General features: G+C 40.3%; 1 protein-coding gene across 1 annotated transcript in view; it reads right to left on the bottom strand.

Moving 5' to 3' along the window:
- itga1 (integrin, alpha 1) overlaps window positions 1–4,946 on the bottom strand; it is a 60,149-nt gene extending 55,203 nt beyond the window's left edge. Inside the window, exon 1 of the mRNA XM_079803865.1 lies at window positions 4,689–4,946. Within this exon, the coding sequence (XP_079659991.1) occupies window positions 4,689–4,731 (43 nt within the window). The 5' untranslated portion in view covers window positions 4,732–4,946. The remainder of the gene's footprint in view (window positions 1–4,688) is intronic.
- Between the last annotated feature and the right edge of the window lie 20,715 nt (window positions 4,947–25,661).

Here is a 25,661-nt window from a genome sequence, read left to right as displayed (position 1 = left end):
CCAAATTCAGTGTGTGCGCATAACATCTCACATTAGAAAACTTGCCGAGCTGCAACAGTCATGTTAGAGACATTTAACGAATCACTCACCAAAACGAAGTCTTTGTTCAGAATTTTCCAGTCATTTGAAACATTGTGCAGTAGTTCCGCAATATTCGATAAGTCATTCCAAAAATTATGCCACGGATGTTGGTAGGTTTATGTAGCTATATCCCGGCCCCCGCGTCGGAGACATAGGAGTGTTATTAAGCATTAATGGCAAGGAAAGCGCCTTATAGCCTACTTGAGCACCACTTCGTTATTTTGGCTCAGAATTTCGTTTGTTGGAAATATTAATTTAGAAATGCTTTTGAAATTAAAAACTTTGTATTTAATAAGCAAAATACATTTTTGAAATGGGGAGGCAGCCGCAGCGAGCGCAGACACAGAGCGGCCAGAGAAACGGAGGAGCGACTGCTGTAAGGCGTTTGTGCAAAACTGCGGAAAAACTGTATAAAAAGTGCGGGTGTTGAACCCTTTCACCAGCAAAAGTGTCCCCATGAGTGCGACGCCCCTGAGCAGGTCGTAGTTTGTCCATTTTATCTTAAATGAAGTCAATTCACCAGCATATGAACGTTCGCCTATCAACCGGTTTTTCTGTTTGGCCACTGACCTTGCGCACAGTAGTGAAGTGGCCGTTTGAATTGAACACAGAATCGATTCTGAATTTTTGAGAATCGATTCTGAATCGTTAGATAACGAATCGCGATGCATCGATGCATCAACCTTCTCTCCCACCCCTAGTTATCTTGGCATCCGTAATCGGAATCGCGATTAGAAATTCGATTAATTGTGCAGCCCTAGTTTCTGAAAGTGCACTGCAACTGCTAAACAAATGCTGACCAAGTATTTGAAGGCTGAGCAACAAGCTCATTGGCTACTGATAGAGCAGGAACCAATCAGCTGTGCCATATAGAGAATGATGTGATTGCAAGCAGATTGAGTTAAGGATCTATCAGCCTGTGAAATCTAGAGTTTCATGACTTTGTATTTTTAGGTGAACTACCCCTAATTCTGGATAACTATAAACCTTATGTAATTCTATGAGCGCATTCGTTTTTCGAGCGACTGGAAACGAAAGACATGATTTTCCTTTCAAAGCCACTTGTAGATCAAAGTTGGGGATGTTTTTGAACCTCAGGAAGCTAAGTATGTGCAGATGGGATGGAAACTTCAGTCACTGGCGAATCTGATGAATCTGAGGAACGGAGCAGCAGAGATGTGCCAGCCTCCGGTGTACTCGCCCTAACAACCAACAGTACTTTTCCAGCACTTGATAGCTTACTGGCACAGAGCGGATGACAGGAGCAGTTTTCCCAGAAAGCAAGAATGTTTAAAATACCCTGGAACCCGGAATACTTCCTGTGAGCATGTCATAATAGCAGAAAAACGAGCCATATCGCAACAATTAATGAGAAACATCCCAGATTGCATGGTTGTCAAGTATCATATTCAACGTGAATGTTTTCACAATAGCTTTTGTTTAAGTTGGAGGCTCACCAAGGCAGTAATTATATCTTTTATGGTCATTTAAACTGAACTGCCCATTCTTTGCCAGTTCTTGGAAAAAGTAAGTGGGTTGCCAAACATTATTGATGCCACTATGATATTTTCCATGAACCAACCTGCTCTTGAACTCCTCTTTGGGTACCATCAACTCCAAATTTCTCTCAGGAACAGGACAGTACATGAACCATGTCTACTGTCTACAACAATCCTCTGTTATAATTATGAGTCAGAGTGTTTCCTTTGAAAGGACTATGGCTTGTCTGCATGTAATGGAATGCCATATTGAAGTTTCCAAGTATGGAAGAAGACAGTTCAAAGCAAGGTCTTCTGGGAGATTTGAAGCCCTTGCCAGTAAGTGCTCTTGATTTATAACTGTGGAGATGATCTTCATGTCAGCGAGAGGGGAGTGGCAGATGGCAGCCCGTCTCACTCTACACTTGACCACAGGGGCGCAGCTAAGGGGGGGAAAGTTAGGACGATTCTAAGGGCCCACACACTTTTGGGGCCCCCTGAGATGATCTTGGATAGCTAGGTTGGTGTGGTAGAGGGCCCAACATCAAATTATTTCATAGGGCCCAAAATTGCTAGCGGCGCCCCTGCTTGACCATTCATCTCCTAATGACTCTATTTTTGGTGCACATTATTAAATTAGAAGAAAATGGTTGGAATGAATCTACAGTTAGCCATATTAGATGTGCAGGATAAAAACAAATCACTCGATAAAGTGAAACAAGGTGAATGAGTCTGCGCTGAAGATGCCTTTAAGGGATAGATGACCCAAAAATTTTAATTCTGCCATCATTTACTCACCCACATTTCTTTATTCTTTGAAACAAAATAATACATTTTTGATAAATGTGTTTGTACTTACAATAAAAGTCGATGGGGTCCAAAACAAAGTTGCTTTGGACCCCATTGACATTCATTATATGGACAAAACCCCGCTATATATCTTATTTAGTGTATTGAAATTTTCATTTTGGGTTGAACTATGTCTTTAAATTCAAAGTTATGAATCAGTTAAGCATTCGATAAATGCATTATTTATCTGAGACAGTGCAAGCGTTTTGTACATAAAGCACATGCAGGAATGCATTCCTATCTAAGCCTGGAGATAAACCGGACACACCGTTTGTCCATGGAAAAAATCTCAACATTCACAGAATGAACTTTGAATGTATGCATTAGTTTGCAATATAGTAAAATGTTAGAAATATTAGTATAATTGTAAAATATACATGTGTATACACAGTATTTTATGGGAGAAAAAATATTTTTATAGGAGTTAAGTAATTAGCTAGTGTGCACCATTTATTAACATAATGATACAGAAATGTCATGATCTAAAATACAAATAAAAACCCGGTTTATTCAAGTTAACGTGCTTATCCAATTAAGAAAACACTACTGTAAGCAAGCTAATTATAACAATTATAATCATAATTTCACATCTCCAATGACTCAGGATTTGAGGAAATGATCCAATCTAGACAACAAAGCTTGTTATACCATATTCCACACCCTTTAGATATGCATGTGAATGTGTATGTTTGTGATGTCCCACACATCCATATGCACATGCTGACTGAAAAAAGATTCATTTTCTTTTGAGTCATAAACCAAAAACACTTGCACACTCATCTCCATTAGGAATTCACACAGCTTTAGTGTCGCCACTGCAATAACCACATCTGGGACTTTGGGGATGTGGAGGAGACGATCTCATAGCCAAACATGGATTTTCCCTGTTGTCCAAAATGATCAAGCTGATCTGTAAACTAGCAGGATCTAAAAGAAGGTGAATGACAAGACCTAAACTAACATAAAACCACCAAAAAGGTATCATGGTATGTTATGGAATGGTTCATAGTACCAGATAAGCATGAATATTGTTAGTCATCCAGTATCTTGGTATATTCAATGATATTTATACAACGACCACCAAGTGTGCTAGCCAATAGGAACTTGACTAGGGTTAAGTGCATGAATGAAGCAACAGTGTGATGAACCTGCACCTAATGTGAGTCAATGTGAACCTCTATCTGCAGCTGCATCCACAACGTAATTCCTTAATGCACGTCACGCGCCTGCATCACATGCATTCCTAAGACTCTGAACCCAAGGAGACATCGGAGCTTCTTCATTTGGTTAAACAGGGAGGGAACATTGATTGCTATTCCTCATCAAAATTCCTCTTCCTACTTGCCATTTAATAACATTAATTACATTTTACATAAAAAATTGATTAAAAAGTCAATATGCAGCTTCATGGACAACAGCCAAAATGTTGATTTATATTTAAAAGTGCCCTCATGTTTTTATTTTTTTTGTTTCGATGGCTATAATTCATCCTGATAGTAGTGGTTTTGGACTTTATAGGCTACTGGCACCTAATGGCTTGGATGTATGAAGTTTATTTACACTCTGGCTGAAAGTGTCATATAATTTAAACATAATTATGTTGATATTATAATAATTAGTAACTTCTTTAATTGCATGAGACAACAGGTCATGTAATCCTAAAATGGCAGCTGCTACCCGCTCTATGTAGAATAAAACAGCTTTTTATAGAATACTGATGTAGCTGGCATTTTTATTTAAGTTTACATGATTTCGGTTTTTGTTTTTAATAATTTCTTAGTGTGTATAATTTTTTATTAGCAAAAACTGTAACTCAGAATGCAGAATGTCAATGTAATGTTGATGATAATATAGGGAAGCAGTATGAAAATGTCAGTAACCAAGAGATATAGGCTACTCACTTGCACGTAAGACTATAAGAGCACTGTGAGGGACACATTTTATCTAGCCTACGCATACACACTGTACAGGCATGGATCGTGGTATGAAGCGCAAAATGCCGCGTAAACAAGCGCTTATGTTCTCTACATCTACAAAATAAATAACATTGACTTATGTTTATAATAGCTTAACAGCCCGCATTAGGGCGAAGTGGATATAGCCTTAAACCAGATCATCAGTAATAGCCTCCATCACCATGGTCTTCGGAATATGGAGTGACATACACCGAATAAATAATGCGCAAAGTTTCGCTCTCACGTTTTTGACATATAGGCTAACACACATGTAACCGATACCAAATCGGTTTAATATTTAGGACACAATAAAAGAAAAACGTACCCAGAAGCGCCGCTAGTGTGAAATGATAGACTCCAGAAAGCATCTTCCCGGCTGCCTGTCAGACTCTGGATACGAGGCTCCTTCCCTTGGAAGCGCAGACGCTCAAATGAGCAGCAGTCCGACTCTCTGGGGGCAAAGACTCGATTCAATTACTCTCAGAGATAGCTAGAGGGCATTTCCTGCAAAGTCAATGTCCCAGTGCAAGTCTACAGATCTCACACCTTAAGTCCGACCTTACTCCTTGATTGAGTTTACAGTGCGTATTCGAAAGCATGAGGAGTGACGGAGAGGGAGGGTTTAGCTGGGCATTTGAGGGGAGGATTCTTCCTTATTCAGATTCAAGGAGCTGAATTAGTATAGTAGAAAAAAGTTTTAGGCATTTGTAATATTATATAGCCCATGTACATTTTTACAAACGTATACACAATAAAAATAAAAATAAAACAATAATAATGTATACTTATTATTATAGTTATTATATTGACTGGTCTACTGGTTATTTGCTGGTCTAAGTGGACATGGTATAAACTATTTATTAGCTGGTTTAAGCTGGTCATTCGCTGGTCTTACTAGTCATTAGGCAGTCTAAACTAGTCATTAGCTGGTCTAAACTGATCATTAGGGTGTAACCTGGTCATTAGCTGATCCAAGCTGGTCTAAGTTAGTCTGTGCAGATCTAGGGGCCTTTTACATGACACTCAGAAAATGTTGTATGTGTTTAAAACACGGTAAATGAATGGCCAAAACGCAAATTTGTGAAAATGGTGCTGACATGCACTCGCTGGTCTAACCTGGACTGGTAGTTAGTCTAAACCAAGCGGCAACCTCCCGCAGTTTCTCTTGAAGCCAATATGGAAGTGACATATACTGCAATTCATCGACTGGCCGCTAGGGACAGGCTCCAGAAGTGAGCAGAATCTCATTGAGCCCCATGTTAAAATGCCCAACTTTACAGCAGATTAAAACATGTTTACAGCCTGGTACAAATTGTGGTTTTGGTCTATACGGCTAATTTTGCCCTTCATGACAACTGTGAGGGGGTCGAATTTTTTTATAACTCATTCGTTTACATTATATAAAGCATTAAAGTTCTGCATAATTAAGGGCGTGACCACTTCGAGTGGCAGGTGGATAGCCGTTCATCTGCTGTCTGTTAGTCATCGCGTCACTTCAGCTCCGCCCACGTCCCGCCTTTTTGCCCATTTTCTGTTATCCGGGAGTGACGCGCGATGACGCGCTGCCAAGATGGCAGCGGCCTTCTCGTCCATACTTTGCGCTTCAGAACAGCTCATCAGAATCCAATGGGTGACGTCACGGACACTACGTCCATATTTTTTTACAGTCTATGGTCTAAACTAATCAATATCTGGTATAAGCTGATCATTAGCTGGTTATTAGCTGGTTAAAGCTGATCATTAGCTGTCTAAACTTACAATTAGCCCGTCTAAAGTAGCCTATTCATTAGCTGTGTGGTCTAAGGTGTTCATTATCTGGTCTTAAGCTACTCATTAGCTGGTCCAACCTGATAGCTGGTAATTAGCTACCATTATCTTCTTCTTTACAAAGTGGCATCGCCATCTACATGCCCTGGCATGAATAATACAGCGTTTTTATTGCTTTACCAATGTTGTCGTCTGTACGCTTAAAACACAAAGGAAAAACTTTTGAGTGCATTGTTGTCATGTAAACGTAGCTACCCTTAGTAAAAACTGCTGTTGTTGTGTCTGTTCCTTATTCTCACAATCTTGCCCAGTCACTTCCATTCTCAGAAATGCTGTTTTTATGTTGCTACAATGCCATCAGTGCTAGATTCCAAAAACTGCCCATCAAAGGAAATCTCACTAGACATTAGTTATTCTGACACTACTGTGGCCATAAGTCTGCTTCTTATACATTACCTGCTCTTCATCAAAGACTAAGTAGCACCAAGGGGATTCTGGAGAATTCTTCCTGCAATAAAGACATTTTCAGATGGCGAGCGGTCAATAGCTGGTCTAAACTAGTCATTAGCCAGTCTAAACATTGGCTGCTTTAAGCTGGTTAGCATGGTGTAAACTGGTCACCGTCTAACCAGTCATTAGTTAGTCTTAACTATAGTTGATAGCTGGTGTAAGCTGCATTAGCTGTTATTAGCTGGTCATTAGCTGATCTAATTAGCCAGTCTAAAGTATTCATTAGCTGTGTGGCCTAAGGTGATCATTATCTGGTCTAAGCTAATCATTAGCTGTTCCAACCTGATAATTAGCTGGTAATCAGCTACCATTATTGTCTCCACACTGTAAAATCCAACAGTTGTTCTTTCTAAGACTTTTTTAGTAAACTTTACTTAATGTCCAATAATTTGTTGAACTTACTTAAAACAATTAAGTAATCTGAACTATTTGCATGCTATGCCTTCGTTACTTAGAAAACTCAAGTAAACAGTACTTGACTGGTTTGAGTACCATTTTGCCAAAGCAAAAAAACAAGCAGGTGGGCAAAGTTTTTTTGAGGCGGGTAATTTTTTATAGACTTATCACTCATTTCCTCCACTTCCTCTCACCATAATTGTGATTAGTGTTCCCTTTGGTTGGACACTTGAAACTTCATTCATATTATAGTAATTAACTTCCTATTAATGCAGCAATGCAACAAGAAATCATAGTTGTATGATTTCAAAAGAAGGGAAGTAAAAATATATACTCTGGGAGTACACTTCCTCAGATCCCAGATAGAATTAAGTTGACAAAACTTAAACGGTTTAAGTAAGAACAACTTAATTATTGCTTACTTAATTGAATTAAGGCAACTAGTTTGCACAATTGAATTAAGTAAACTGAACTAATTAGTTTTTACAGTGCATGTAAACCACAAAAAAATGCAAATTTGTGAAAACGGTGCCGTCATGCATGCGTATTATGGGTTCAGTCTATAGGCGCATAGTGTTTCTTTACAAAGTGACATCGCCAACTGGCCTGGCATGAATAACACAGCATTTTTATCTTTTTAACAATGTTGTTGTCTGTACGTGAAAAACACAAAGGAAAAACTTTCCAGTTTTTAGTTGTCGTGTAAATGTAACCATAGTAAACTTTGCTCTTGTTGTGTCTGTTCCTTATTCTCACAATCTTCCTCAGTCATTTCCCTTCTCAGAAATGCTGTTTTTATGTTGCTACAATGCCATCAGTGATACCAAACACTGCCCATCAAAGCAAATCTCACTAGACATTATTAGTTATTCTGACACTACTGTGGCCATAATTCTGCTTATACACTCCCTGCTCTTCATCAAAGACTAAAGTAGCACCAAGGGGATTCTGGAGAATTCTTCCTGCAATAATTACATTTTCAGATGGCGAGCGGTCAATAGCTGGTCTAAACTAGTCAATAGGCAGTCTAAACTAGTCATTAGCTGGTCACTAGCTGGTCTAACCTGGTCATTAGTTAGTCTAAGCTGGTAAATAGCTGGTCTAAGTTGGTCATTAGCAGGTTAAAGCTGGACATTAGCTGGTCTAAACTAGCAATTAACCAGTCTAATGTATTCATTAGTTGTGTGGTCTTTGTTGATCATTATACGGGGTACGTTCAAGCTCAAACCAGTGCGCAATGTTTTGCTACAGTTTCCGAGTTGAAGGACATGTTTCCTGGAAACGGTGTACAACGGGGTTTGAGAAGAAAAGTCTCGTTAATAACTGACGCAAAAAACAAGATGCAGACATGTGTAGCCAATTTCACATGCATGAAACCAAATTCACGTGCACAAAAAACAATTAACGTGCGCAAAATTAAATTATATATTAATAAAATACATTTCACAACTGCAAAACACAATTCGTAGATTTACAACTGTGCACAAAAATTTTAGAATGTTTAAAATGTACAAGTTCATCCTGTAATGTGAATGTGCAAATCGTCATTCACGTGTGAATTGCCTTGGATTAATGTGTGTGTATTTTTGAGACTTTCCTGGCAGCGCTCTCCTCCCACCATCAGTCGTACGCTTTAGCCAATCAGATTTAATCTTATCAATCAGCCAATCATAACCACGTGAGGGCGGGCCCACCTGGGTGTTACGTCATCAGCGTTCGAGATCACAGTTAGAGATCACAGTTAGAGATCATGGCTAAGCAGCAGAGGAATGTGGTTGAGCGGTTCATTTCTGTGTTTACTGAAACTAAGATGTTAGAGATCAGTTGAAGTGATAGTTTATTAAATATTAACAGATGTAAGCAACTGCTGTGGTAATCGGATGTCCCATATGAAGAGGAAATGATGCTTGTTTTTTTGTATTTTAGCTGCAGATACAGAGCCCCTCAGACAGCTCTCTCTATTACAATCACGCAAATGACTACTAGCAATCATCTGGGAGGCCAATAGCTCCCACTTAGCACTGGCCTCATCGAGATTGTTTTTTACATAGTGAAAAAATATTTTTATGAGCACTCATTGTTTAGTGATGAATATATTTAGCCATTTGTGCAACAGTATACAGTGTTAAATTATTATTACACACTTATTGTTTCCCTGTATTTTTCAGGATTACACACCTTTGGCGTGACATCTGGATAGCAGTCACAAACATCTAAATTCATGTTTCTTTATTCTCTTTTATACTCTGTATATGTCTTTATCTATTCACTACAAATGTGTTTTCATGTTCTGTAATGTATTGTCATCTCAAGGTTTTTAATGACACGGGACAATGTTGTGAAGCATTCATTTTACTTTGCCTGGCAAAAAAAGCAGTTTTTATGCTGATCAGACAAAGACATACTGATCATAGAGATGCAATTAACATCCTGCAACTAAGATTACTCAGTAAACTATATTCAATTATTTGACCATCACTTAATCTCTTTCTTCCTGCTCTTACTCTGTATGCACCTCTTTTACTACGTGCTGACTGCTTTAAATATCAAACCAAAATCTGATGTGTTCTGACAGAGAAAGGTCTAATGATGACTAGATTGAACACATTTCATTTGTTAACTTTCACCTGATGTATTGCACTTAAATGTATAATTTGGCCATAAACATCTATCTACTTTAGAAGAAAAGAAAACACTGACTGGAACACTACCAACATGGGAAGACTGAATCTGCAATAGGTAAGCAGCTTGGTGTGAAGAAATCAACTGTGGGAGCAATTATTAGAAAATGGAAGATATACAAGACCACTGATAATCTCCCTCGATCTGGGGCTCCACGCAAGATCTCACCCTGTGGGGTCAAAATGATCACAAGAATGGTGAGCAAAAATCCCAGAACCACTTGAGGGGGACCTAGTGAATGACCTGCAGAGAGCTGGGACCAAAGTAACAAAGGCTACCATCAGTAACACACTACACCGCCAGGGACTCAAATCCTGCAGTGCCAGACGTGTCCCCCTGCTTAAGCCAGTACATGTCCAGGCCCGTCTGAAGTTTGCTAGAGAGCATTTGGATGATCCAGAAGAGGATTGGGAGAATGTCATATGGTCAGATGAAACCAAAATAGAACCTTTGGGTAAAAACTCAACTTGTCGTGTTTGGAGGAGAAAGAATGCTGAGTTGCATCCAAACAACACCATATCTACTGTGAAGCATGGGGGTGGAAACATCATGCTTTGGGGCTGTTTTTCTGCAAAGGGACAAGGACGAATGATCCGTGTAAAGGAAAGAATGAATGGGGCCATGTATCGTGAGATTTTGAGTGAAAAACCTCCTTCCATCAGCAAGGGCAGTAAAGATGAAACGTGGCTGGGTCTTTCAGCATGACAATGATCCCAAAGACACCGCCCGGGCAACGAAGGAGTGGCTTCGTAAGAAGCATTCAAAGGTCCTGGAGTGGCCTAGCCAGTCTCCAGATCTCAACCCCATAGAAAATCTTTGGAGGGAGTTGAAAATCTGTGTTGCCCAGCGACAGCCCCAAAACAAAACATCACTTATTTTCCACCATAATTTGCAAATAAAATCTTTTTAAAAATCAGACAATGTGATTTTCTGGATTTTTTTTCTCATTCTGTCTCTCATAGTTGAAGTGTACCTATGATGAAAATTACAGGCCTCTCTCATCTTTTTAAGTGGGAGAACTTGCACAATTGGAGGCTGGCTAAATACTTTTTTGCCCCACTGTAAATGCAGCTTAAAATTAAAACAAAGCATAGATGAAACGTACATGGTATCAAATGTATGCACTTCATTCCATAAATTATCATCATCAGTCGAATGTGTGGTGGACATGACATGCAAGTACAAACACACTGCTGTGACTGCTCTTTCCAAATTAAATAATAGTACAAGACCATGTGAAAAATATCCAAAAAACGTTATATTTTTCATAATTGTCTATTTATATACACCATCTCTCATCATTCAAACCATTGTTATGCTTTCTATGGAGTTTATGAATCTAAAAGCCTACATGTGTATGGTATGCATATGCATAATTCTTTATGAAGTAAACATAAGAATCCATCAATACTTAAAATAAATGTTTATTTTCACACAGCAGTTTATAAACTATCGCTTCGACTGATCTCTAACTTCTTAGTTTCAGTAAACACAGAAATGAACCAATCAACCTGCACATACCTCTGCTGCTTAACCATGATCGAAATCCAAGGCAATTCACACGTGAATGATGATTTGCACATTCACATTACAGGATGAATTTGTAAATTTAAAACATTCTAAAGTTTTTGTGCACAGTTGTAAATCTACGAATTGTGTTTTGCATTTGTGAAATGTATTTTATGAATGTATAATTTTTTTTTGCGCACGTGAATTGTTTTTTGTGCACATGAATTTGGTTTCATGCATGTGAAATTGGCTACACATGTGTGCATCTTGTTTTTTGTGTGAATTATTAATAAGTCTAATCTGTCTCCATACCGTATTTTCTCTTGTTTGGTGGGTGTGTCAGAAATGTCAGCCCAATCAACAACGACATGTATATAAACCACGCAGTATTAAAGAGACAGCTTGCACAATGAGTCCAAGTAAAGTCATTTACAAATGTGTACGCTGCAGCTCGGTATAGGCAAAAAATGAAGAAGAAGATTAGAAGACATGTTTGTCTTTTCATTCTGAAATGTGAGGCAAATGTTGGATGACAATAATTAGGAACCACAGTTTCCACAAATCCCTTCACTCGATTGGGATGTTCACTTTTATTCCTTTTCAGCTGCCATAGTTGCAACTCTTGCGTCATCAGAACAGGGTGTTCAATGCACCACCGTTTCCGTTTTAAAAAACGCTTTGTAACGTTTTGTCGGGGCTGAACACAGCCCAGGTCTAAGCTACTCATTAGCTGGTCCAACCTGATAATTAGCTGGTCTATGCTCATTAGCTGATCTAAACTATAGTCAAACGCTGGTCTATTCTCTCAGGTAACTGTCTAAACTGGAGTGCATTTCCCGAAACCATATTTACAACGAACGTACGCAAACAGCATCGCAAAGTTCCGTGGTTGGAATGACAGCTCTCAACCCACAAAGGAAGATATTTGGAAGAATAATATTTGTAACCAAGCAGATCTCGGCAACCAGTGGTAGTCAATGGCTGCCGAGATCTGCTTGGTTACAAACATTCTTCCAAATATCTTCCTTTGTGTTCTGGAGAACAAAGAAATGTATACATGTTTGGAACAACTTGAAGGTGAGTAAATGATGACAGAATTTAAATTTTTGGGTGAATTATCCCTTTAATAAATCCATATCTTGAGCAAAATAAGAAAGCAGACGTTCAGTACAATCTATAGATTTTATTTAGAATATATACAAATGTCATTTACGTCTTTCAGTAAAAGCACCGTTTTTGAAGAGTGTGCATGTGCGTGTCTATGATTGAATCTGTAAATAAAGCAAAATAACTGAGAAAAAGTCCTTAGATACCATGTTCATAATTCGATTTTAGCATTAATTCTAGCATTAAATCTAGCATAATTCGATCTCAAACAGATTCATTAAAATAAGTTATTACTCTACCACCTGCGTGACATCATTAACCAACGTGGTTGAACGACAAATTTGCTACACTACGGTTTCGGGAAACAGTCGTGACTAGATTGTTTTTTTCAATGATGCATCGTTAAGCAGCGTGTTACGTCTTTATATGGGAAACACACCCCTGCTCATTAGCCGGTCTAAACTAAAGTCATTAGGTCTATTCTGATAGCTAATTGTCTAAACTGGTCATCAACTGGTCTAAACTATTAGCTGGTTCAAGATGGTCATTAGCAGGTCCATTCTGGTAATTAGCTGATCTAAGCTGGGGTGCGTTTCTCGTACAACGACGTAACTCACTGCTTAACTATACCATAGTAGGCTACGTTGCATCATTGAAGAAATCAACTAGCTAGTCATGAGACCATATTGTCGCAAACCTGGCGTTCAACCACGTTGGTTAATGATGTCACGCAGGTGGTGGAATAATAACTGCTTTTAATTAATTATTTTGAGATTGAATTCATGCTAGATTTTTTGCTATAAATTATGGACATGGCACCTGTGGACCAATTCTTATTTTTCTCAGTTATTTTGCTTTATTCTTAAATAGGCTTGTTCTTACGTACTAGAGTACGTCCGCACATGCGCACTCTTCAAAAAAAGGTGCTTTAAATCTCTTGACAAACTAAAAGACAAATGATATTTGTATGTATTCGAAGTAAAATATTTAAATTGTACCAAATGTCAGCTTGCTTATTTTGCTCAAGATAAGGATGGATTAAGTCCACATGTCATGCAAACAAGAAACTATGCTTCTAACCACAGGTCGAGAGTTGTCGTTCCAACCACACAAGTTTGCGATGTTGTTTGCAAATGTTCATTGGAACTATGGTTTCGGGAAACACCGACTGGTTGAACTATGTTGACAACGACGGAACTTGCGACCATAGTTGGCTAACGATGCTTTTGGGAAACGCACCCCTGGTCATTAGCTTGTCCAACCTGGTAATTACCGGTAGCTGGTCCAAGCTGATGAACTAGCTAGTCTAAGTAAGTCTGCATGTGTAGATTTAGTAAAAACTGCTCTTGCTGTGTCTGTTCCTTACTCTCACAATCTTGCTTAGTCACTTCCGCTCTCAAAAATGTTGTTTTTTATATTGCTTCAATGCAGTGCTAGATATTAAACACTGTCTGTCAAAGCAAATCTTACTAATCATTAGTTATTCTGACACAAGTGTGGCCATTAGTCTGCTTCATATGCACTACCTGCTAAAAAAGCAGCACCAAGGTTATTCTGGATAATTCTTCCTGCAATAATTATATTTTCAGATGGCAAGCAGTCACATACAAAATGAAAAGTTCAAAGCGTCAGAGCACAAGAGTGTATAGTCATTGAGTGTATAGTTGTGCCCTGTGTATTTCAGACCCAAAAACTAATCAAAAATTGAATCTCAAGAATCTCTGTAGAAACAGACAGTTTACATTATTCCAGCTTCCCCTGTTCTCTAGGTCCTCCCAGAGTCACGTTTCAGGAAAACACTGATTAGTTTTTTTGTTGTTGTTGTTTTTGTCTGTGTCTTTCTTTAATCAATTTCCTACACCACACCCGTCTGGAAGGCCTCCCTCTGAATGAGCAGACACAGTCTGTCATAGAAGAGATCTTACACATCCTATGCATGTACGACGTGTCCCTCGAACAGCTTATAGGTATGTATATCCCAAACAAATCCCCCGACTGAAGGAAATGAGGCATGTTTCACTGACAAATATTTTGCCAAAAGGTCAGATAATAATAAAACAATGTTTTGTATGGGGCATTTCAGATCAAAACATAACTAATGATCTATTGAGTTACTATTAAAAATTCAATACAGACCCTGGGCCCTATTTTAACGATCTGAAACGCAAGTGTCAAAGCGCGAAGCGCAAGTAACTTTGTGGGCGGGTCTCGGCGCTGTTGCTATTTTCCCGGCGGGATAAATGGCTCTTGCGCCCGGCGCAAATCTAAAATGGGTTGGTCTGAAGTAGCTTCATTATTCATAGGTGTGGTTTGGGCGTAACGTGAATAAACCAATCAGAGCGTCATCCAACATTCCCTGTAAAAGCAGGTGCGCAAGTTCCATTATGGATTGCTATTATTATGGCGTAGGCTATTTACCAGGCGCACGCCAGGAGCGGTTCACAGCCGAGGAGACTGATGTGCTTGTAAGAGCAGTGAAAGACAGAGAAGTTGTGTTATATGGAGATGGGAGAAACTCACCCAAAATAGCGTCGATTAAACATGCGTGGGAGGAAATAGCCACAATTGTTTCATCAGCTGGCATCCCCAGGACGTCGCACCAGTGCCGCAAGCGCTACAATGACATCAGAAGACGGGGAAAGTCCAAGCTTGCCAGCATCAATCGGGCACGCCGTGTAACGGGAGGTGGATCTGCCTCTACTCAGGACCTGACGCCAGCAGAGGACATCGCTGCGTCCACCCTCACCGATTTTTTTTTCCTGGTTCTTGACGGACAAACCAATTTGTTAGATGTCCTTATATACATATATGTCTTGCCAGAAGTTGCCACTATTGGGCAAACAGGTCTCCTTAATTATTAGACTACAATTAGCCTGAATAATTTGTAAGCTAGATTTATGCCTATTTTTTCACATCTTCGTGGCACACCACAATGATTTCCGTCATCTCATGTGTTAATATTTTTTAGTGTAACAATTTATGATTTGCAAAAATAACTGTTGCATCTGTGTAGATTACATGAGCAAAGTGTATGCGCGTTGTGCACGCTATACATTATGGTCAAGCATGCGCCTTTAAAATAGCATAAGGAACAACGCGCAACGCGCCACTGACTTTAGACTAGGTTTTTTCTGGTCAGTGGCGCAATTGTTTAATGGAACAGCAAAATAGCACCAGGGATTGTTTGCGCCGGAACACGCCTCCTTTTTTGCGCTGAACCGCCCAGGTAGCGCAAGTTCATTCACTAGTTTAGCGACGTGCTTCTGTGGAGGGAAAAGCGCGCTTTGCGCGGGTGCAAAATAGGAATGGCACATGCGTCGGTGTACAAAGTCAATTGCGCTGGGTGCAAGATAGGGCCCCATGACTTCAACACACCTGTCCTATGATGATATAATACCAACAAAAAGCCTTATAAAGAGCCTGAAATTCTTGGGGGGAAATGGACCAAAAGAAAGTATACTACTATTACTAATAATAATAATAGAATCAAAAGTAAAGAATTTGTTTTAAATATATTTTACACTTGAAGCATAGTTGTGAAGTAGTGGGCACTATTCTGTGGAGGTGAACCGGTGTTTATCCTGTAAATAAATTTATCCTGTGGATAAATATTTAAAACTTTGTCCATGGGCTGAGATTGACGCACCATTGGGGAATACACATGCTCAAACAGATTTACATTTACATTTTACATTTAATCATCATTTAGCAGACGCTTTTATCCAAAGCGCCTAACAAATGATGAGAACAATAGAAGCAATCAAACCAACAATAGGGCAACAATATGCAAATACTGACTAGTCCCAGTTAGTCTAGCACAGTACACAATGCAAGGTGTTTTTTAATAGATATAGAATAGTAAGTGTTAGTATTAATGGGTCAAGTGTTGACAGAAATGTCCATTATTGAAAATGGCGAAAGACTCCGTTGCTTGGGTTGAGATAGTTAGGTCATTCCACCAGCAGAGAACAGTCCAGGTAATGGAACACTTGGTTATGGGAAGATGCACAACGATGAAGAATCAGAATCAAAACGGTCTTTAATGGTATTCACAGGTCATTTAACACAACCGTAGTATTGACCAGACTGACGAGCAGAGGGGCTGACGGGAGGCAGCAGAGACTGGGCAGAGGAATTAGAGAGTAGGTGGGAGAGGGAGGCTGGGTGGGACCACTGAAGATGAAGGTAAGCATTGAGAGTCGGGTGGTATCAGCGGGGACATAAAATCATCCTCTTCCCAAATCCATTTCTCAGACTCACCCTTGATGGCGGGAGTGTGGACGAGGCTCCAATTCATCCCCTCATACTCCAATATAACTCCCACGGTGGCAAACAATGTAGCCGAATCACACACCTTGTCAGACGCATATTCACGCTCAGTCGCGCCATCTTGCACTGGCTCTTAGTCTGCAGTGGGCTCAGGCATCATGTCCATCCCACAGATTGGTGTCAGGCTGGAGTCTGGGTTGGGAGTGGGGCTGGTGTTACCTGGACTGGAGCTGGACTGGGGCTGGTATTCTCAGGGTTGATGATGAAATCCAGTCCATTATACACCAGCACCCACTCCACATAAGCGGCAAAATTCACCTTGGGATCGTTTGCAGGGAGGGGATGGGGGCTTTAGCTTTAGTGATAGTCTCTATCACCGCAGGTGATTGACTACTTAAGTCTTCCGTCTTCCATCCAGGTGCCAGACGTGGAGGTTCCAGAGATCTGGATGCGGGTGCCAGATTGTGCCCCGTTCTTCCTCGGGGGGATTAGCCAGGGAGGGGCTGTTGCAAGGAGCAGGAGCTCAGAGAACCAAGTCTTCCATCCGGGTGGGTCAATACGGTGCAACCAACAGGACCTGTTCTTCATCCTCTCTGACTTTGCACAATGTCTGTGCAATCAGGCTCACTGGGGGAAATGCATATTTGCGCAGGCTCTGGGGCAAGCTGCATGCCAGTGCGCATTCTGCGGGACAGTCCAGGAATTGAAAGCTTTGACCCACGTCCTGCAAGTCATAAGCAGTGTCCCGCATTTCAATTTTGTCTGTATTATTTTTTAATATCATTATTATTTCTGAGATAGAAAAATATACATGGATAAAACCAGCTACAAGTGACCCTAAAAAAGCAGAATGCAGTGTATGCCACCAAAGTTTCACCATCATGCATGGAGATGAGGCATGGTGATGGGGAAAGTGACAAGAGAAATGCACAGCAAAGAAATGCTAACGCTAGTATGACTAATATCGAATAGGTCAGGCGACTGTACTACTAAATTTGCCCCGGTCATTTTTCCTGATTCAGAAATAGCAAAGAAGCTTGATTGTGGAAGAACTAAGAGTGCATCCATTGTTACAAGTCTGCTTGCACCAGCATCTTTAGAAACATACTTGAAACAGTTAAATACGCCAATGATTGCAGATAGACCGGATTCTCTTCCACCTTTCTCAATTGCGTCTAATGCATCAAACCATGGAACAACCAAGTTATTTCCGTTAGCATTAAGATATTACACACCTAGGAGTGCAGAACAAGCTGTTGGACTTTTATGATGATTGCAATGAAAACTCGATTTTCATGCGATTTTTACCCAGGTCATTGCAAGGCTCGAGGAGAGAAACCTGGGGTTAGAACGGATCTCTGCATACTCGGCTGACAACGGCAGCGTTAATTATTTAATAAAGCGCGCTCAACCCTAGTGCCTTCCTTCCTAGAAGAGCATGAGGAGCTCACTGAGTCGGGGAGGGTACCTTTTACTGCCCGCTCTTTCATTATCCTCTAAAGTAGTGTGGCCAGAGGGTACATGGAGGTTCTCCAGGTGGAGTGTGTGATTGTGGTGTATTTATTGAGGTGCACGAAAGCACTAGGGTGACCACCTGGCTCTTGCTCTGTTGCAGGTCAGCAGACCTGATTTTGCGCTATGAGTCGCGCTCTGAGCTCAGATACTTATCATCCAACCACGGTGGCCCGGGCAAGCATGGCCACCAACTCTGCATCATATACAGACTGGGCCACCGCACCTGAGGGTGGGAACCCAGCCAATTCTTCCGGGTCAGAAGGCGCTAGCCTTTCTATGCTGCTAACGAAAGCTCATATCTGGCATAAATGCTCTCTTAAGATGCTCTTTTAGCTGAGGCACCCAGGGAAGGCCCTCTGCACTTGCTTGCTCATTGAGAGAGTGCTGTGATGCGCCGTATTTCTCCAGAAGTAAGGCCACGTGTCCACCAAAGCGTTTTTAGCTGGCTGAAAGCTCAGGACCATTAAGATTTTGTCATTCTTTTCAGGACAATTAAGCCTAATTAATTTGATCTGAAAATAAGAGTCTAAGACCATGACAGAATTATTATCTGCCCCATTATGCTATTTTAAAGTTTCCTAATTTAGTTTTGGACGTCTCCAAGAACAGGTTTACATGCATCAAAGGTCAAAAAACTGTTTAATTTTCTCATAATATACATTGCACATTCAATGATTCTCAAAGACTCGATGGATTAATCAGCCTCTCTAAATCCAGCTCAGCTCTTGAACGTTAAATACTCGCTCAGCCCCTCGTTACGCTCATGGTGTTCTAAAAACGCGGCGCTCCCATTGAAAACAATAGAATTTGCATGAAAAACGCTTTGGTGGACACGCGGCCTAATCTTTTCTTCAGCCAAGGTGAAATGGCTGAGCAGTGAATAATGCAACTGCTCGGTTCCAAAGAACAAATCTGAATGAGTGGATCTCCTTTTATACCTGTTTGTCCGAGGGAGTGACGCATGCAAATTCCACTCTCCAATTCTCATGGGCCTTTCCTGAAATACAGTGGGGAAAACAAGTATTTGATACACTGCCAATTTTGCAGGTTTGCCCACTTACAAAGCATGTAGAAGTCTGTAAATTTGTATCATAGGTACACTTCAACTGTGAGAGACGGAATATAAAACAAAAATCCAGAAAATCACATTGTATGATTTTTAAGTAATTAATTTGCATTTTATTGCATGATATAAGTATTTGATACATCAGAAAAGCAGAACTTAATATTTGGTACAGAAACCTTTGTTTGCAACAGAGATCATACGTTTCCTGTAGTTCTTGACCAGGTTTGCACACACTGCAGCAGGGATTTTGGCCCACTCCTCCATACAGACCTTCTCCAGATCCTTCAGGTTTCGGGGCTGTCGTTGGGCAATACGGACTTTCAGCTCCCTGCAAAGATTTTCTATTGGGTTCAGGTCTGGAGACTGACTAGGCCACTCCAGGACCTTGAGATGCTTTTTACGGAGCCACTCCTTAGTTGCTCTGGCTGTGTTGCTCTGGCTGTGTGGTTTGGGTTGTTGCCATGCTGGAAGACCCAGCCACGACCCATCTTCAATTCTCTTCCTCAGGGAAGGAGGTTGTTGGCCAAGATCTTGCGATACATGGCCCCATCCATCCTCCCCTCAATACGGTGCAGGCGTCCTGTCCCCTTTGCAGAAAAGCATCCCCAAAGAATAATGTTTCCACCTCAATGCTTCACGGTTGGGATGGTGTTCCTGGGGTTGTACTCATCCTTCTTCTTCCTCCAAACACGGCGAGTGAAGTTTAGACCAAAAAGCTCTATTTTTGTCTTATCAGACCACATGACCTTCTCCCATTCCTCCTCTGGATCATCCAGATGGTCATTGGCAAACTTCAGACGGGTCTGGACATGCGCTGGCTTGAGCAGGGGGACCTTGCGTGCACTGCAGGATTTTAATCCATGACGGCGTAGTGTGTTACTAATGGTTTTCTTTGAGACTGTGGTCCCAGCTCTCTTCAGGTCATTGACCAGGTCTTGCTGTGTAGTTCTGGGCTGATCCCTCACCTTCCTCATGATCATTGATGCCCCACGAAGTGAGATCTTGCATGGTGCCCCAGACCGAGGGAGATTGACCATCATCTTGAACTTCTTCCATTTTCTAATAATTGCGCCAAAACTTGTTGCCTTCTCACCAAGCTGCTTGCCTAATGTCCTGTAGCCCATCCCAGCCTTGTACAGGTCTACAATTTTATCCCTGATGTCCTTACACAGTTCTCTGGTCTTGGCCATTGTGGAGAGATTGGAGTCTGTTTGATTGAGTGTGTGGACAGGTGTCTTTTATACAGGTAATGAATTCAAACAGGTGCAGTTAATACAGGTAATGAGCGGAGAACAGGAGGGCTTCTTAAAGAAAAACTAACAGGTCTGGGAGAGCCGGAATTCTTACTGGTTGGTAGGTGATCAAATACTTATGTCAGGCAATAAAATGCAAATTATTTATTTAAAAATCATACAATTTGATTTTATGGATTTTTGAATTTTAAAATTACAGACTTCTAAATGCTTTGTAAGTAGGAAAACCTGCAAAATCGGCAGTGTATCAAATACTTTGTTCTCCCCACTGTATCACAGGTGTTTTTATTGGGGCTCCTAAGTATGACCCCTAGCATTTTTGCATTTTAGCCAAAAGGGTTTATTTCTTTGCAACCACATGATGGAATTAATTTCCTTTCACAAACAAAAACACTTTCAGTTTCTTTTGTGGTCATTCTGTTTATTCTGGACGATCTTGATTAGTTATCCCGGTACCAAAGGAAAGCTTTTAAGATGTATTTGCTTTTCAGCGGACAGCCATACAAAAGCCATTATTACAGAAGATGCCTGTCAGATTGGTTTAAAATAATAAAGTCTTCTTAATGTGGGGGAAAGATGTTTGATGGTACACAATGAGTCCTCTTAACACAACATAATCTGATTTGTCATGTCCAGGGCAGTCAGATGTCTTTTTTTAAAGCCTATGTTCTGTTCTTTTCTTTTAACGGCCATTTTCTATATTCTTTTCTGGATAGTTGGAATTTCAGAATGTAGAACTCAAAAATAATCCATTTCAGATCACTCATGATTCATCGTATTTCATCAACAGTAGCATATTTGTGAAAGTCAACATCCGTGACAGCTCACAAGAGGAACATGACAAATGCTAGGAAACTAACAAACATGGGGCCACCTTTCCTCCTGATATGTGGCCTCATGGCATGCACACACAGTTCAAACCAATGTACTTTTACCTTCTGCCCATTTGGATCACTAATGATTGTGTGGGAACTGGCGTTGTGTGTCTCTGTGGTTTATCCCATACACACCCACTCAGTTATTAGGCAACATCAGCAGCACTTAAACATTTTTGCTAAATTTTGGTAAACAGTATGAATACTTAAACACAATCAGATGTGCTTTAACTGAGCAGTGGCATTCCATTTAATTTTATGAGTTAATTAGAAAATTACTGTATCACTGCATTATACTTGAATTGTCAAGCACTTGTTGACAGTAGAAGTAATAATTCTGTAAAAATACATTAAATGTGTTGGACAATGTTATGTGGATCATTAATGAAAATCCAAAGTGCCTTTAACCCCAATGTCACGCCTGCTTGTTTTTGTGCAACTGTGTTGGCTTGGCATGGATCTGTGTGAACTTTCTTAATGGAATTCCATGTATGCCAATATTTTTTCCTTCCTCCCACCGTCACACTGTTGTTTGCAATTTGTGGTCACAAATCCTGCAGATTTCCAGCATTTAGAGTGATTTGGAGCATGTCAGGCTTTTTTACAAAGTTCCTAAACTGAAGAGACAACACAGACCGTGACAAATCAGTGTGAAGTTTTATAATGCAGTGACCAGTGACAAAAAAAGCATATTATCTGTAAAGTATTGTTTTAGCTGATCACATGAACACATTTAATTTATTTAAAATCTTGATGATGGATATGGGTAAAACCTTGTCTGGCTATCACCAGACCAATCTCAATTTAAGATTGAACATTGATCTGGGTAGTCTGCTATGTATTTTCTACTGCACAAGAGGCGTGATATACGAGCATAAATTAAATGACTCTATATGCAATTGGATAGTCCTTCAACCAATCAGACCACAAGAGGCATGATCAACAGGCAACTACCCATCGCTTCTCTATCTGTAATCGTGTTAAACCCGCCATTAGCAAGCCAGGTGGATAAGCCAGTCTGTGATTGGTTCCCGCAAAAGTGTAACAGAAGCAGTAGAAATTAATGTACAGGTTGCCAGACTGAGTTGCAGGGTGAAATCAAATCTCCGGCATGATCAGGCTGGGTTTACCCCTTTATTTATATGCAAAATATAAATTCATTTATTTTTCGGACCATTAAGATTTTGTCATTCTTTTCAGGACAATTAAGCCTAATTAATTTGATCTGAAAATAAGAGTCTAAGACCATGACAGAATTATTATCTGCCCCATTATGCTATTTTAAAGTTTCCTAATTTAGTTTTGGACGTCTCCAACAACAAGTTTACATGCATCAAAGGTCAAAAAACTGTTTAATTTTCTCATTATGTACATTGCACATTCAATGATTCTCAAAGACTCGATGGATTAATCAGCCTCTCTAAATCCCTCCTTTCCGCAAGCTTCTCTGCTCTGATTGGTCAGATGGCCCAGTCTGTTGTGATTGGCCTACTGCGTACAGCACTTATTTCAGAAACAAAGGGCCATTACCATAACTGAACTCCAGCTCCGTCTGGAGGCTTCCTTAAGCTCAGTGATTGTACACACTGTAAAGACCGTAATGTTGATTTTACATCAATCCCAGTGCAAGTCCGAATCGACGATGAAACATGGGAAGAACTAGTTTAACCCGAATCGTTTGAAAAACGATTAGTTTAATTGACTCAGAGTTGACTCTTACTTTTGAGAGACAATAACTTACGGTGCACTTTCAGATTTAAAACTTTGCAGGAGGTTTTCATTCACTTAGAACTATGTTACACATTACATGAAAGGTAATTTTCAAAAATCCATAATAGGGGCACTTTAATTATTCTTAATATTATTTTTTTTCATATTCTTAATATATTTTTCTTATTGTAATGTATGTTCAATGTTCCTTGAAAATATGCTGATTTAAATTAAAGAGTGCTGCATTTTCTATTGTAGTACAGCTGTTTGTAAGAGATCCTAATACGAATGACCAGTGAACCCCCAAAAATGTAAAATTCCAGAATGAATTACTGTGTAAGATAATGTCACATTGCATAATGTTCCTAAACATAAGCTTAATTTTCTTTATTCAAGAAAATATAATGTATTATTATATATTCAAATGTAATCTGTTAGTCTGAGATGAACCCAAATACAAACACATGGCAGTTTTAATACATTTGATTCTATACTTTAATTTATATTGTCATGTTCACTGATTGGCAGAAACAGAATATCCCTTTTCTGATCGGCTTGTTTGACAGATCTCAGCAGGTGCCCAAGCAATCAACACCGATCGTAAGAGTCCAGAGGTCCCTCAATGATCATGTTCAGGAGTGTGAGAGTTCCATGTGTCTGGTATTATTTAGTAAAGAGGGTGAGGGGGGTAACGTAACAAGAGGAGAGGAGAAACCAGCTACCTAGTCCACCAGGACACTTGAGTTCAAATGTTAAATGTCTAGCCATTAGAGAGAAATGTGGATGATATGGCGATATTCTCATTGAGATTCTAACACTCAGGTCGCCCTCTTTGCTGTAATCTAATGCTCACTTTGGTCTCCATCCGTGACCACAGCGTCTTCGTGGAGGGTCTATCATGTGTGAACCCTTTGCGTCTGATCAATGCCCTGAACTGCGATAAAAATTTGTCACAGTGGGGCGTCTCATGTTCTTTCACTCCCCCCTTTGACACACCATTCAACATGCTGTTACATCACATCTGGGAGACCATGTGGCCCCACTTACTCACTTGACAGAACCTATCACTGGGTCGGGTTGGAGCAAGACCACCAGGCAATGACTTCTGCTCTCTCTTGACCTTGGTTGCACATCACCTGGACTAGATTAATGGTAAACAGAGGCCTGGGTTAGTTGGGCAGTCTCCTCGCCACGGGTCTTTTTTCAGAGCTGAGGCTGTGCAAGTCTTGAGCAGAGGGGGTCCTATTGTTATTGACTTCCTGCACGTCTTCTGTTGAGGGAAGAGGAAAGGGAGTTTACTGCGTGGTTTGGCAGCCACTTGCAAGCTCAAAGAACATATCAATGGATATAATCTGGGCGTATTTCATCAGCACATTGAAATTTCTGCAGCAAGTTGTGTCATTTCCATGCTAATGGAACTGCATCAGTTTAACTGTTCCCAACACATTCAATATTAGGGTCAATGACACAACATTTTTCATAATTTTTTTCAAAAGTACATTAAAAATGCAAACCACACGTCTTCTATGCTGAATATGTTTTTAATTTGTATATTTTGTTATTGTAATTTAGGACATGCAATCAGAAATGTCAGTGTGAAACAGCTGACATCATAATGAAAATAATACGATAAAACTATTTTGAGTGAAAACATGAAGACCAACTGAAATGTTCTGCATGAAAAATCATTCCAGTTTGGACAGAATGAAAGTGCAGTTTCATTTTTTAGCAGTAGGTGGTGCTTACGGAAAAGCAGAAATGCAGGGGTATTTGTTCATCATGATGCTGATATGCCCTATTTGTATTTTTGTCTTTTTTTAATTAATATTCTTATGTTTATCTAAAAATATGTTTATGACCAAACGCATGACTCTTATTGGTTGGTCAGTTTTCTTCGCAGTTTGATGGAAAAGAGATAAGATTACCTCTCCATAAATAAAAATCTGTCACATTGACTGCATGTGAATGTTAATTTCACTCTGAACAGATGCATTAACCAATACAGATGTTCATACAACTTAAAATGTTTATCACAAATGGATATTCACACTGAATATTCGTCTTGGCGTAAACAGGCATTAAGCGGACTGTAAATACACTAGGCATTGCATTCTCTGAGTATAACAGGAATTGGCATCAAAGTCTTCTTCTGCAGTCAGTTTTCTCTGAGCAACAGTTTGCATGGTATCTTGAGCTGCATCTAAAACCACATAGGCCTTCTGTCTAGTAGTTTCTACTTTTGGTTAATACTTTGGTTAGCACCTGGGGGTAAGGAGAGACAAGACGAGATATAAGGAGACGGAACCACAAGAAGCAACAGAGACGAGAGAGTGGAGAGAGGGGAAAGAAAATGTCTTGGTCCGGTTCCCAGACACACAGCAGCTCGGTTCTTAGCCAGCCGAGAGGCTCCTCCTCGCGGTGCCATGTGATGGTACTGGACGCTCCTCGGTGTATGGCTCGATCCTCCTCCGCCCCCTGGTGGCCGGCAATGGCTCCCCATCATGGCGGACGGCAGCAGGCTCCGGCCCACGGCAAGCTCCAGCCCACGGCAAACGCCAGCGACTCCTCCACTCCCTCTCGGATGGCAGCCACCCCACCTCGACCCAGGAGCATGGCAGCGAGCTCTCCGTCCCACCGGG

The sequence above is a fragment of the Gobio gobio genome, assembly GCF_949357685.1.
Source record: "Gobio gobio genome assembly, chromosome: 22".
Classification (NCBI taxonomy): Eukaryota; Metazoa; Chordata; class Actinopteri; order Cypriniformes; family Gobionidae; genus Gobio; species Gobio gobio.
The sequence above is the reverse complement of the archived record's forward strand: the minus strand, read 5'-3'. Positions and strand labels throughout refer to the sequence as shown.